The sequence below is a fragment of the Coturnix japonica genome, chromosome 1, assembly GCF_054131305.1.
Source record: "Coturnix japonica strain WE chromosome 1, WE-NBRP24, whole genome shotgun sequence".
NCBI lineage: Eukaryota > Metazoa > Chordata > Aves > Galliformes > Phasianidae > Coturnix > Coturnix japonica.
In genome coordinates this window covers 2,380,516-2,392,878 of record NC_140663.1, presented here as the reverse complement: position 1 = coordinate 2,392,878, position 12,363 = coordinate 2,380,516, and the positions used below count along the sequence as shown (strand labels likewise).

Genomic DNA, 12,363 nt, shown 5'->3' with positions numbered 1-12,363 from the left:
ATCTTCTGCAGACAACAGGAGCTCATTTCCAGTGGTGGCAAGCGCCTGTCAGCCTTGCAGAAATGCTCAGCCTGTTTGGAAATGGTGAGATAATCCCCACAGCATCCCAGTGCAAGGAGAAAGAAGGGCAGGCGTAGACCTTTATCAGTGCCAAAGCAGCAGGAAACAGCTTCCAAAGAGCTTTCAGTTCTGTCAACTAACCCCTAGCTATGGTGGGGGATCCAACAGCCACATTTTCAAGCCTCAGTTTGACTGTGCCTGTGTTAAAACCCCTCTGTGTGACAGATGCTGCTGTAAACACAACACATGCATGGAGGGGTGCGATCAGCCTGCAGAGGGTGAGTGGTCATTTTGAGAGTCAAATGGAAGGTTCAGAGCTAGAAGGAAAGAAATGGAAGAAACCAGGGCATAGGGTGCAGTGTGTTTTCAGCTCTAGCGGTGGCAAATAATCTTATGCATGTTGATACTTTGGCTAAACACAGACCTGTGAACATTGAAAAACATGCAGCCGTACTTTCCATTGTGATAATAGAATTTCAAAGTGGTTTTCATCAATTTCTTGTTAAATTTGCGACTTTGGTTGACATAAACACATTTTTCAAGAGGGATGTATAGGGCTGCAATCAGATATTCAACTCAAAAATCTGATCACACCTCTTTACCAGAGCTTATAAGAGAGATGAATCCCTTGCTTCACAGTCACGCCTTATTCATGTCACCTCTTTTTGGCAGCGTGTACATTTGTGAACAACTATTGTCACAGATGGAGCAAAGGAAGAGTGCAATTTCACCATCAAAAATCTCTGCTGAACATCGTGAGAGCTCAAAGAGAACTGCAGCCACTGCCATCAAAACAGGCTGATGTATCAGTTGTGCAAAAGTAAGGTCAGATATCCTCCTAGTTTTACGGTTTTGTTGCTCTTTTTTTGCTCTTTTAGTACAAATATTAAAAATTGAACAAAGTCTTGTTAATCGTATACGTTAACTGTACCATATATATTGTATGAGGGCTGCTCTGAAAGTAATACCTCCTATTTTATGATGCTGGTTCATGATGCCAGAGGTGGATATTGGTGGGATGGCAGCAGAGGTTGAACTTTCCCACCAATATTCTGTTACATTTTGTTGCTGTGTGACAGATGGCAGCAGAGGGGAAGTCTGACTGTATGGATTCCAACATGGAAATGCATATGGAGCCAAGTTGTGTCATTGAAATCCTCCTAGTACAAGTCCAGCAGAGGGCCACGAAGATAATGAGGGGCCTGGAGCATCTCCATTATGAGGAAAGTCTGAGAGACCTGGGACTGTTCTGCCTGGAGAAGAGAAGACTGAGAGAGGATCTGATAAATGTTTATAAATATCTAAAGTGCAGAATGAGGCCAGACTGTTTTTAGTGGTGTGCAGTGACAGAACAAGGAGCAACAACAGCCAAAACCTACAACATAGGAAATTCCACATAAATATGTGGAAGAACTTCTTTATAGTGAGGGTAGCAGAGCGCAGCAACAGGCTGCCCAGAGCGGCCTTGGGATCTTCATCTTTGGAAATATTCAAGACCTGTCTGCATGTCTTCCTGCATCACCTGCTGTAGGAAACCTGTGTTAGCAGGGGGTTGGACTCAATGATCTCTAAGAGATCCTTTCCAACCTCTGCAATTCTATGATTTGGTAATTTTTTTTATATCATTTTTCACACCTGCTGCTGGGCACACATTGCAGCAGGGTAATGTGTTTAATCCACTATGAAATGGGGAAAGGGGGACATTCTGGTGAATTCACGTTTCTCTGCACATGCTTTGTGTATGTCATAGGACTGGGGGCAGAAAGCAGGCCAGGAACAGTCAGCAAGAGGAAGAGATACCTTAAGATGATTCCACTTCCAAAGCCTATGTATCATCAATCCACATCCTAAAGGAATAACTGGGGGGAAGTAGGAATGTCCCAAACCAACACTGTTCCTGAAGTCTTCATGCTATGAATGGCACACCACTGTTCTCCCACTCCCATGTCTAGTCAAACACCTTGTAAAATATGCCAGCAGGCACTGGCAGATTCTGGGGCTTCTTGTTTCTTGGAGCAGAGGTAGGAGGTGACGCGCAAGCAATGAGTTGATTTTCATAGTGCTCAGGCCCCAAGGGGGTGTTAATCTGCACCTGGGAAATGTCAGATCCAACCAGCAAGGCCCTAAAGGATTGTTTGCTTTTCAGCAGCAGGGGAGTGGAAAATGTGTAGCTTGCATAGGCTTGGTTGAGTCAGAAAAGAAACAGCTATTCCCCTGTGCCATCTGGGACAAGCAGGATGCAGTGATTGCAAAATGGATGGAGGGCCATATTCAGGCACCTGCACTGTCTCTCCGGGGAGCAAGAGTCTGGCAACAGCCAGCAGTAGGATGTCTGAAATGCCTTCTCCTTGCTTGAGTGTAGATGTCCTTGTAGCTGGGAAGATATAAGTTATTATGAGCCTACCCTACATCCTGATGAACAGCCCCTTATACCTCAATCTCCCTGTGAATCTTTCTGCACAGCTGAGAAATTAATCACAGTCCATACATAGACACACATACATACATACTCAGATATGTGTATATACTGAGAGTAGGAAATTCCTTACAGAAAATAAATAAATAAATAAAAGCCTGAGAAGAAATAATTTATAAACTCACTTTTAATGCAATGAATAATTTAGTTCAGAAAAGAGACAGAAGGGAAATTTCAGAACCAACAGAATACTGAGTTCAGACAATGTCAATATGAATGTTTTCCTTGTTCCAATCTCTTGTTTCAGAGTGGCATTTTTCACTCCAGAAAAGAAATTTCTAAAAGGACAAGGGGTAAAAGTGAAAACATGCAAATGAAGAACATTATTTGTTCCATTTTTAATAAAACGTTTCATTTTAAAATTCAACGTGAAAAAAATGAGGCCTTAGTTTCAGGTCAGTGTGTCACAAATACAGCTTTTCCATGTTTTCTTTGTTCATTCCTCTTTTAAAATACTCTTATTTGATCAAATCCATTTCTAGTAATAGGGCATAGGAGAACACTGGCCATGTAAGAAGAGGTTTTCTGAATAACAGTTTTAGGGTATTATTACTAATTCAGCTTTTCTGTATCACTATGAACTGTGTTCATGCAATCAAGCTAATAAAAATGTATTTTCATAATGTTGTTTACATTTAAATAAGGCTATCCATAAGTTCTTGCCCCCTTCTGTATATAGCTGGGAAGAAGTTCTCATCATAGCTTGGGTAATAGTATGCACCCAGTTAAGACTGAACAGGTAGATAGATAGATACATGGATAGATAGATGGGCCTTAGTGTATTTACACCAAATTTATACATCCCACATAATCTTGTTCTTATAACTAGAGAGGTGAGAAGGGAGGTCCTCTAAAGATGTTCTTCAGGTTTAGACCAGACCAGAACAGCAGTACTTCTTGGTAAGGATATGAGACCAATTTTAAAGCTTTAAAGATGTTTTGGATATTGACCCGAACTGAGCATTGAGTGCTGTGCTTCAATGCAGACCTGCATTCCTCATTAGCAAGATAGGGTCAGGAGCATAATAGCTCCCAGTCCACAGTGACAGTAGGGCTTTTTTTGCAGATCTGCTGAGGTGAACCGCAGAGTACTACACTAATACTGCAACTATACAGACACTGTGATATTGTAGACCCACTTTGGCTATCCCACTCAAATTTGAGGCCATGATTAAACATATGTACCTGGATCCTTGAAAAACTGTTACGTTGCCTTGTAGATTTGGAGCAGTTAAAGCTAAAACAAGATGTGTACTGAATGACTACTAAGGACAGGATTAGGCCTGTTTGGAACTTGTATACCATGAGGACCTCTATCTGGAAGAATTTGGGCTGAATTTATATTCATTTTGGTTGAAGTTATACTGCATTTCATTGGCAAATACTTTCTCAGAAAGAAGCCATTTATTTTTCATGTCTCCTCCTGATCTACTTAGCCAATTCACTAAGCCCAGTGAAGTGATCTTTCCATGCACTTGTCCAAGAGAAAAGTTCCATTCTCCTGAAGAAAGGGCACTTCCTCATAGCATCATCACAACACCCTGTCTTTGAACCTTTGAGCATCTCAGTTTTTATCTATGGGTTTTAATAAGCAGTGAGGTATTCCTCCTGGGAGTTTTTTCAGGCCTTAATGACATCAAACATTTTCCCTTCTATCTGCATTAAAGACAGTTTTCCTCTCCAATCTCTTTACAGATGTTAACTAGACATTCTTAGCAAAGAACTTGTTTAGGGGAGCCTGAAGGTTTGAAAGCTTGTAATGCTACTTGAATAGGGGAAGTTGAAAGGAAAACTTATTTTTCTTGATGAATACACATTTTAGCAATCGTGCTCTTACTTTCCCTACTGTCCAAAACACAAAAGTAGACTGGAGGAGTTAAGCATCTGAGACAAACAGTGAAGATAAAATGTTTTTTTCTGGCTTAGCTAAAACCTTTAGCATCAACAGAATCACGAAAGTATCAGCCATGACCACCAGAAGACCTACTGCTAAGCTCTTGGGAACAGTGCTGCAGCAGAGCAGGTTACTGAAGAATCATGGAAAGATTTGGGATGGAAGAGACCTTTATGTTGAACTACTTCCAACTGCCATACAAAGGTTGAAACTCGAGGCCACTTATTCTCATCACTGTCCCGGAAGGGTGATGTAACAACATCTTCTCAATATCATCTCCAAGAAACTGGAAGAAGGTATCAATAGCCATTATGCCAGAAAATGCACAGAGAGCAATTCCATCTGCCCTGTGCCAAGGATGGGGAATCCATTATCCAGCTCAATGGGCAACACAGGTAAACGCTGTCAGCAGCAGCCATCTTTTATTTCCTATCCTTTCTATCACCCATCTTCCATCAGACCATGCAAAAAGTCACTCACCACAAACACTAGACACCAAATATGCTGTTAACTTCCAATCTTTACTAGACCATGCAAAAACATAGACTAGACTCAGATCAGAAGTGCTAGCATGGGACCAGGGCTACAAAGAGTGGCCAAGGGACAGCAGCACTTCAGCATCTGCCACGATGCTGCCCTCATGCAACCTCAGCAGGTTGAGGGAGGCCATGCTTCCTCTCTGCTGCAAGGCAGCACCGGGTCCTCAATCTGTGCTGCCTGGAAGGTCTGCCACCCTCTTGCTTGAGGGCATGCACCCACACCCACTGTGAGGCAGTGACCGTGATGTCACAGCGGGTGTCAGGGAGTGGCCATTGTGACATGATGCTGGGAGCAAAGCTAAGGCTGCCGGGCTCAGCCTGAGCATCAGTGCGGTTTGGTGAGGCGTAGAGAGAGCAGTGACTCTTGCAGTACTCGCTGTTAGCGCACATCATGTCCAATAGGAAGAGGAAGGCCTCCAGCTCGGAGGAGCCAGGTGAGAACACAGCATCCCTGAGCAAATGTACCGGGCAAAAGGGTTGCTGGGTATCTGTCTGTGGCTGAAAGGCTAAGAAGGGACAGGCAGGGACTCCCCAACAGCTGCAAGGCACGACCCCTCAGCTTCATGGCAGGTGGGCCCAGCTTGGGCTGTGTCTGCCCACTAACAGTGTTGGGCCTGCCATGGCCCCTTCTCCTCCACCGCCTTCAGCCAGCACAGCAGGCACAGAGCAGGACTCTGGGGACAGCCCTCAGGGACACCTGGCTGTGCAAGCTGCTCACCGTTACTCACATTTGCTCTCTCCTCTGCAGTGTGCATGCTGTGTGGCCGGGCAGATGTTGACCCGAACATCTGCGGGCACATGATTCATCACAGTGGGATTCACGTCCATCGGTTGTGCTTGGTGAGTTCTCCCATGGGCTCCTTCCTGATCACTGCTAGGGATGCTCCTTTCCTTCCTATCCTAAGGAGACCTTGTTCTTTTCCCTCCTACAGGCACTTGCCAGCACCGTTAATGAAGCAAGAGGGACACCGTCGGGAAGTGAGGGCCGCTTCCCTCTTGCTGCCATCACACGTGCAGCCAAAGAGGCAACCAGGAAGGTGAGGACTCGTACAGAGCAGGCCGATTTCTGCCAGGAGAGGCTGACACCAGCTTAGTCTGGAGCCAAAGAAAGCCATCGCAGCCTTTCACTGCCTCCTGGACAAAGTTAGGGGATGAGTCCTGTCCACCAGGCATCTTTGTAGAACATGACCCAGCAGTGTCCACGTCCTGGGCCCTGCCCAGAGATGTGCGGCCAGCCACAGAAGCCCAGAGCGTTCTGCTGACAGGGTTGTTCTGCTCATTCCAGCAATGCTGTGTTTGTGGAGAGAGGGGTGCTACCATCGCATGCACAGAGAGAGGCTGTGAGCGCAGCTTCCACCTGCCCTGTGCCCAGGATGGGGAATGCATCACCCAGTTCTTTGGGCAACGCAGGTAAGTGCTGTCAGCAGCAGCCAAGACAGAGGAACCTGCAGTTACACCTCCCGGCAGCCTGAGCCAGGGCCTGGAGCTCCTTCCTGCTACTTTGCCCTTCTTGCAGCACGTCTCACGCTGCCCATCGCTTCCATCTTCCCCCAGGTCCTTCTGTTCGGAGCACCGTCCTCGCCAGGAAGCTCAGGAAGCTCCACCTGAAGGCACCAACTGCATCATGTGCATGGAGCCTGTGGGGGACACTGTGTCCTACCACACCATGGTGTGTCCAGCGTGCAGACACACCTGGTTCCACCGGGGTTGCATCCAGGTAGGAGCCCTCCTCTCACCCTGCAGGCACACTTGGTGCTCAGCAGCACCAGGCACTGCTCACACTCACACTGCTTCTGCTTCTTCTGCAGCAACTGGCCTGGAGTGCTGGTTCTTACTGTTTCCAGTGCCCTGGCTGTCGGAGTTTACATAATTTCTTTGTAGAAATGGCCCTGCTGGGGATCTGCATCCCAAACAGGTTGGTGCCCTTCTGCCCACTTATTCTGACATAAAGGCTGTTGCGCTGGGCCTGCCCAGGGGCTGTCTTGGCAGGCCTGGGCCTTGGCTGGATCATGAGCGTGTCTCCCACCTTCATGGAGAGGCTGGGAACGGAGTTGGGGCGAACGACATGGGAAGACCTTGGATCTTATGCTGGAGACACTGGGGCCTCATCACTTCCCCTCCCTTCTCTTGTAGATTGCCAGAATGGGAGCAGAATGATGCATACGCATCACTTCAACAGAGGCACAGCCGCTGCGATGCCAGCGAGTGCCTTTACCCTGGAGGCAGAGAGCAGGCAGAGAGAACAGGGTGAGTTACCGCAGCAGATCTCTGGGGCTCTGCGGGGGTTCTCAGCCTGACCACAGTCTGGGGTAGCAAGGACTGGGCACCAGAGATGTGCTGTGCTGGACACTCCCTGCCTTGGCTTACTTGCTACTCACAGCCACAACCCCTTTGCTTCCCCAGACCCTGGCAGCTGATCCTGTGCTGCTCCTGTGCTGCTGAGGGCACCCACCGTCGTTGCTCCCATTTGAGTAACACAACAGCCAGGTGGGAGTGCAACAGCTGTGCTGGCCTGGGAACTGGTAAGAGGCAATCAACCGTACCGTAGCCAGGCAAGGCCTGGCAGCAAGTGCTCAGGGCAGCTTTGCTTGAGACTGTCTGCCCCAAGAGGTCTGGCAGATCTCACGGCAGAGCTTCAGCTTCATCCTCATAACCTTCCTGCCTCCTCTTACAGCTTCCAGTTCTGACACTGAGAACGACAGTCCCAGCGCTGCCGCTCAGAGTGCTCCGGAGCCATTCATCATCTTCGTGGAGCCTGAGAATATCGGCACGATGCCTTCCAGCCAGGCAGCACTGGGGACATCACAGATTTCCCAGCTGCCTGAGCACAACAGCCTGCCTGAGACCGAGCAGGAGACAAGCAGCCCACGTCCATCTGAGGATGGGGCTACCTCAGAGCAGCTGCGAGGACGTCGTGGGCGCAGACCAAGAGCAGCCCAGAGGTCTCAGAGTGGTTCGCGCAGATCCACCAGGCGGAGGGCATCCAGAACCTGCAGGGCGTCTCCATCAGCTGCACGCAGAAGACGTCCCAGGCAGCGAGGAAGAAGCGGCACACGAAGCCGCTCCCCGCTGCAAAGTCGGGCCTCGCAATCCCGGAGCCAGCCAAGAAGACGCCATGCCAGCAGGCGAACGCCAGCCTCAAGGGAGCGGAGCAGCACCCGCAGATCAACAAGATCTGCAAGATCAAGATCCAGCAGGTCTTCCAGAGCGCCTGGACGCAGGGGACGGTCCAGGCGTTGAGGGTGAGCCCGCATGAAAGTCCTCCACATCAGAGACATTGGGCCCACAATTCCAACAGCTCTCAACAAAGAAGCAGCAGGAGCTGGGCCCAACATTGGAGGTCTTCCTGTGAATGAAGCTGCTCCCAGGAACAACATCAAAGTACCCACAGACAGCCACCGAGTCAGCGTAGGAGCAGCCGACTCTCCGTAGGAGCAGCTTTTCATACAATGGCCTGGGTGAAAAAGGACTACCATGTTCATCTGTATCAACCCCCCTGCTGTGTGCAGGGTCAACAACTACTACACCACACTGCCCAGAGATACATCCAGCCTGGATTTCCATGCCTCCAGGGCTGGTGCACATACAACATCCTTCAGCAACATGCTCCAGACTGTGTCACTAACAATTCTGAGAAAAAATTTCCCCTAATATCCAGCCCCAAACTCCCTACTCTTAGTTTAAAAACATCCCTCTTTGTCCTAATACTATTCACCCTCGCATACTGTTATACCCTTATAATGTTCCCCCTCCTTACTCTGGTCCCAAAATTCCATCACAATAAAGATCAGAGTTCCCACCCAAAAACATTTGTTGGCTTCATCCTTCCCTGTTCTTGCTGAGATGGGCAGAGGTAGGGACCTTGACAAGAGGTTTCCTCCTCCCCACTGCCTTCCCATACCTCTCTTCCCCTGGCCTAGGCCAGGCTGAGCTGGGTTCAGGCCACATCCCCGGTGGGGCACACAACCCACATTCCTCAAGAGCCCAGGCCGCACTGGCAAGGACAGCCCATTTCTGGGCTTGTTTCCAGCCTTGGCATGTCACTGTGTTCAGGTCTGGGGCTGCTTCCAGATGTGTCAGAGCTTGGGCTCTCCTCCTGAATGTGGGCAGGCTGTGTAGTGGTCAGACGGGTCAATGCAACTATGTTTCTAAGCTGGGGTAGGGAAGATTTAGTCAGGGTGGAGGCCAGGAGGAAGTTCTTTGCAGACAGTGCTGAGGTGCTGGAATGGGCTGCTCAGAGAGGTTGTGGATGCTCCATCCCTGGAGATCTTTGGAGCTGATGACAACTCAGCAGGCCCTGCAACCGCTCCAAGCCTCCAGCGGAGGCGGCAGTTGCTCCAACTGTCATGACGGAGCCTGCAGTTGCTTCAGTCCTGGTGACAGGCCCTGCCGTTGTGACGGGCCCTGTGGTTGAGACAGGCCCTCTGGTTGCTGCAGCCCCTGTGACAGGCCCTGCAGCTGCTCCAGTCCCTGTGAGAGGACTTGTGCTTCGTCCTGAGAGCCCATCTGTGCCACTGTCAGACACCCGTGGAAACAAGGTGAGTCAACAGCTGAAAAAGTCGCAGAGTTTAGAAAGGAAATCAACTTTTAAGAAGAGAGGAGAACGAAGCCGAGCCATCACAAGATGTGTGTGGGAAATAGTTCAGGGAGAGGCGGGGGCCTGCAGTCTCCTCACAAATTGGAGGGTGTCAGGGAGTGTTCAGTAGTGAACAAGAACATAGGGACATGGTTTTGTGGGCAATATTGGTGACAGGTGGTCATTTGGACTAGTTGGTTTAAGAGGTCTTCTCCAACCCTCCTTAAAGATTCGTGGTCACTTATACTGTGATTCTAAGAACGGAATGTGAATGAGGCAGAACTCTCAGAGCTGACAATAACTGTTCAACTGCTGTCCACGAGTGAGCTGAGAGATTTTTGAAAAGACTTCAGCCATCATAAGGGCGAGCACTGTGCCCCATGGCTGCTCTGTTTATGGGAGAATGGAGCCCTTGGTCCATTCGTGTACAGTGAAGGCAGGTATGTGGGATCCCCTTGAAGGGAAGAGGACAATGACAAAGCCAGCGGAGAAGGGACGTCTGCTTTAATGCTACGGAAGTGATTCTTTCTCTGCCATGAAGTAAAAGTATCCACTTGGAGAAGTTCAGGAAAGTGGAAAGGTGGAGAGTATCTGAGGGAAGTAGCTGTGCTTGAACGTGATGCCTAATTCTGAACAAAGAAAGGAGAGATATATAAAGATTGGATGTTGGGAAGAACATCTTTATTCAGAGGGCAGTGATGTACGGGAACAGGTTGCCCAGAGAAGCTGTGGAGCTACAATTCTCTTGCTTGGGAGATGAAGGCCCACACCCACATCCCCTACCACCAGTGTGGTGAGGTGACCATGATGCCACAGAGGGTGGCAGGGAGAAGCCACTCTGACCCCTGAGGCTGGGAATCAGGCCAACTTTTGTGCCAAACGTGTAAGGACTTTCTCAAGTTAAAATTAAGATCAGCATTCCTTATTTTGGGAACTACTGTGGGCTCAGGGAACTGGGATCTACGTGGAGGAGATTGTCATTTCCAAAGGAACAAACTTAGAAAAATGTGTGTAGTAAATTAAGAAACATAGAAATGTTGTAAAAACATACAAGCAGTCCACTAGAACAGCCACAGCAGTACCTGCTGTACTGTCTTTTGCCAAACCCTTTAAACCTTTCCTTTCACCTACAGTTTACAGGGCAAACTGCCTTACAGAGCAAACAGAAGAGCTCAATGTGCTCTGCCTGCACACGTTCTACTAACCCCCTGTCTTTTCAGGTGGTCACGGATCCTCTGCCAGGCGGGATCTTCATCTCACCCAACACAGAATTCCTGATGGAGTTTAGATGTGAGCTTAAAGGGAACTGTAGGCCAGTTTACCTCCGCTGACTGCAAAACACTTGTAGCTTTGATGCATGTAGATAAATGTTTCTTCTGAGCTGGACAAACCCACAGACAAACGCTCCTCATTCCACCAATGTGATGCCAGCCTGCATTTCATCTCTGGCTCAACTCATCACTGCGGTTTGGACTTCAGGGGCTTACTTCATTGTTTCTCAAAGCCTTGGAATTGCTCAACTACAGTGGAACTTCCCTACAGTTGTCTAGTAAAAGCATCTGTACACTCAAACACTCAGCTTAATTAAAAAAATTAAACCCTAACTTAAAAATAAAGGAATAAAGAGGAATGACAAGAGTTTGGGAAATGGGAGCAGTCAGGTTTTCTCTCTGGAGAAAGAATAAAGAGAGAAAAATTGTCACTGCAGTAAGAAAGGTACCAAAGGAAGAGAGAGTTCAATGATGAACTCAGTTATAGCCACGAAAGCTCAAGCCCCGCTAGAAGGAATATGCTTGGGCAGCTCACAGTTCATGAACATCAAGTTTTGGGGTTCTCTTTCTGTTGCTTCAACTAAGTTTCTTATTGACTCACATATTGAGTTTCGAGGACATTTACTTTTTTGTCAGCGGTTTACATGCTGGTTTGCTCCGATTCTGTGTCTAGCAGACTGGGGGGACCCACAGACCCACGCTCCAGGAAAGGGAAAGAAGAGGGAAAGTGTAGAGCAATGACTACAAAATAAATGGCTGCTGAGATCCAGAAGGGGAGGGAAACTGTTTTGTGGATGGTATTTATCTTTCCCCCTGAGTGGAAAACGGAAACACAAATAACACAAAATCTTCTGGGGTATGTAGTATGTAGCTCTTCCTCTTTTTGGAGAACCAGGCACCCGGAACCATCCACATTCCATGCAACTGGAGCATTAGCAGTTTAACAGTGCACTGTGGGATGTTATGATGTGGAATACGATAACCAAAAACCATCAAACCCTGACACTTTGTAGACAAGGCATAATGCGTATCAATAACACTTTCCCTGCTGCCTACAATACAGAAGAAGAACGGAGGCATGTGCACGTTAGTCTGAACCCTTATTATTTTTTGGCTCCGAGCTTAGTCACTGAGGCAATTCATGCGGTAAGACCCTGACTTCTCTAGGAGATGAGGTGGCTGTTGCCGTGTGGCAGTCGGCATCACAGTATTAGATTTGAAAGCATTTCTTTGGAGCTGTTTGCCTTTGGAAGAGAATGCGCAGGGCTGTTTTCTGGCAGAAGATCTGGCCTGTGCCCGAAGAACTCCAGCTTGCTAAGGGAGACTGGGGGATGATACCAGTGTATTATGTGAGGGCAAGATACACGCTGGTGCCTCCGTGCTCCCTCTTATCGGCTGCCAAGGCCAAGAAGATGGAAACAAAAGGAGTTCCTGCTGAGATCCAAAAGCCAGAAGTTGTCATTCCAAAAGGAGCTGACTCGACCTCTTTGGAAATACCAATTTATAAGTTTGTACTGCCATTGGAAAGGGTCATTGTCGTCTTGGTC

General features: G+C 48.2%; 2 protein-coding genes across 2 annotated transcripts; both read left to right on the top strand.

Moving 5' to 3' along the window:
* The first annotated feature begins 1,596 nt into the window (after positions 1 to 1,596).
* On the top strand, positions 1,597 to 6,918 carry LOC107313574 (E3 ubiquitin-protein ligase PHF7-like). The gene is made up of 5 exons (XM_085536736.1): positions 1,597 to 5,809; positions 5,902 to 6,006; positions 6,255 to 6,379; positions 6,524 to 6,686; positions 6,778 to 6,918. Exons 1-5 carry the CDS (start codon positions 5,723 to 5,725, stop codon positions 6,916 to 6,918), a joined length of 621 nt encoding a protein of 206 aa, XP_085392862.1. The 5' UTR covers positions 1,597 to 5,722.
* LOC146762247 (uncharacterized) lies at positions 6,494 to 12,363 on the top strand. The gene is made up of 5 exons (XM_085546087.1): positions 6,494 to 6,686; positions 6,778 to 7,216; positions 7,373 to 7,491; positions 7,644 to 9,507; positions 10,766 to 12,363. Exons 2-4 carry the CDS (start codon positions 7,035 to 7,037, stop codon positions 8,207 to 8,209), a joined length of 867 nt encoding a protein of 288 aa, XP_085402213.1. The 5' UTR covers positions 6,494 to 6,686; positions 6,778 to 7,034; the 3' UTR covers positions 8,210 to 9,507; positions 10,766 to 12,363.

Bases quoted from the DNA above. Each gene is read 5' to 3' on its own strand.
- LOC107313574 (XM_085536736.1), top strand. From the start codon at position 5,723: ATGCTGTGTGGCCGGGCAGATGTTGACCCGAACATCTGCGGGCACATG. The intron at 6,007-6,254 runs GTGAGGACTCGT...TGCTCATTCCAG, and splicing joins CCAAAGAGGCAACCAGGAAG to CAATGCTGTGTTTGTGGAGA. The intron at 6,687-6,777 runs GTAGGAGCCCTC...CTTCTTCTGCAG, and splicing joins TCCACCGGGGTTGCATCCAG to CAACTGGCCTGGAGTGCTGG.
- LOC146762247 (XM_085546087.1), top strand. From the start codon at position 7,035: ATGGGAAGACCTTGGATCTTATGCTGGAGACACTGGGGCCTCATCACT. The intron at 7,217-7,372 runs GTGAGTTACCGC...TTGCTTCCCCAG, and splicing joins GAGCAGGCAGAGAGAACAGG to ACCCTGGCAGCTGATCCTGT. The intron at 7,492-7,643 runs GTAAGAGGCAAT...CTCCTCTTACAG, and splicing joins CTGTGCTGGCCTGGGAACTG to CTTCCAGTTCTGACACTGAG.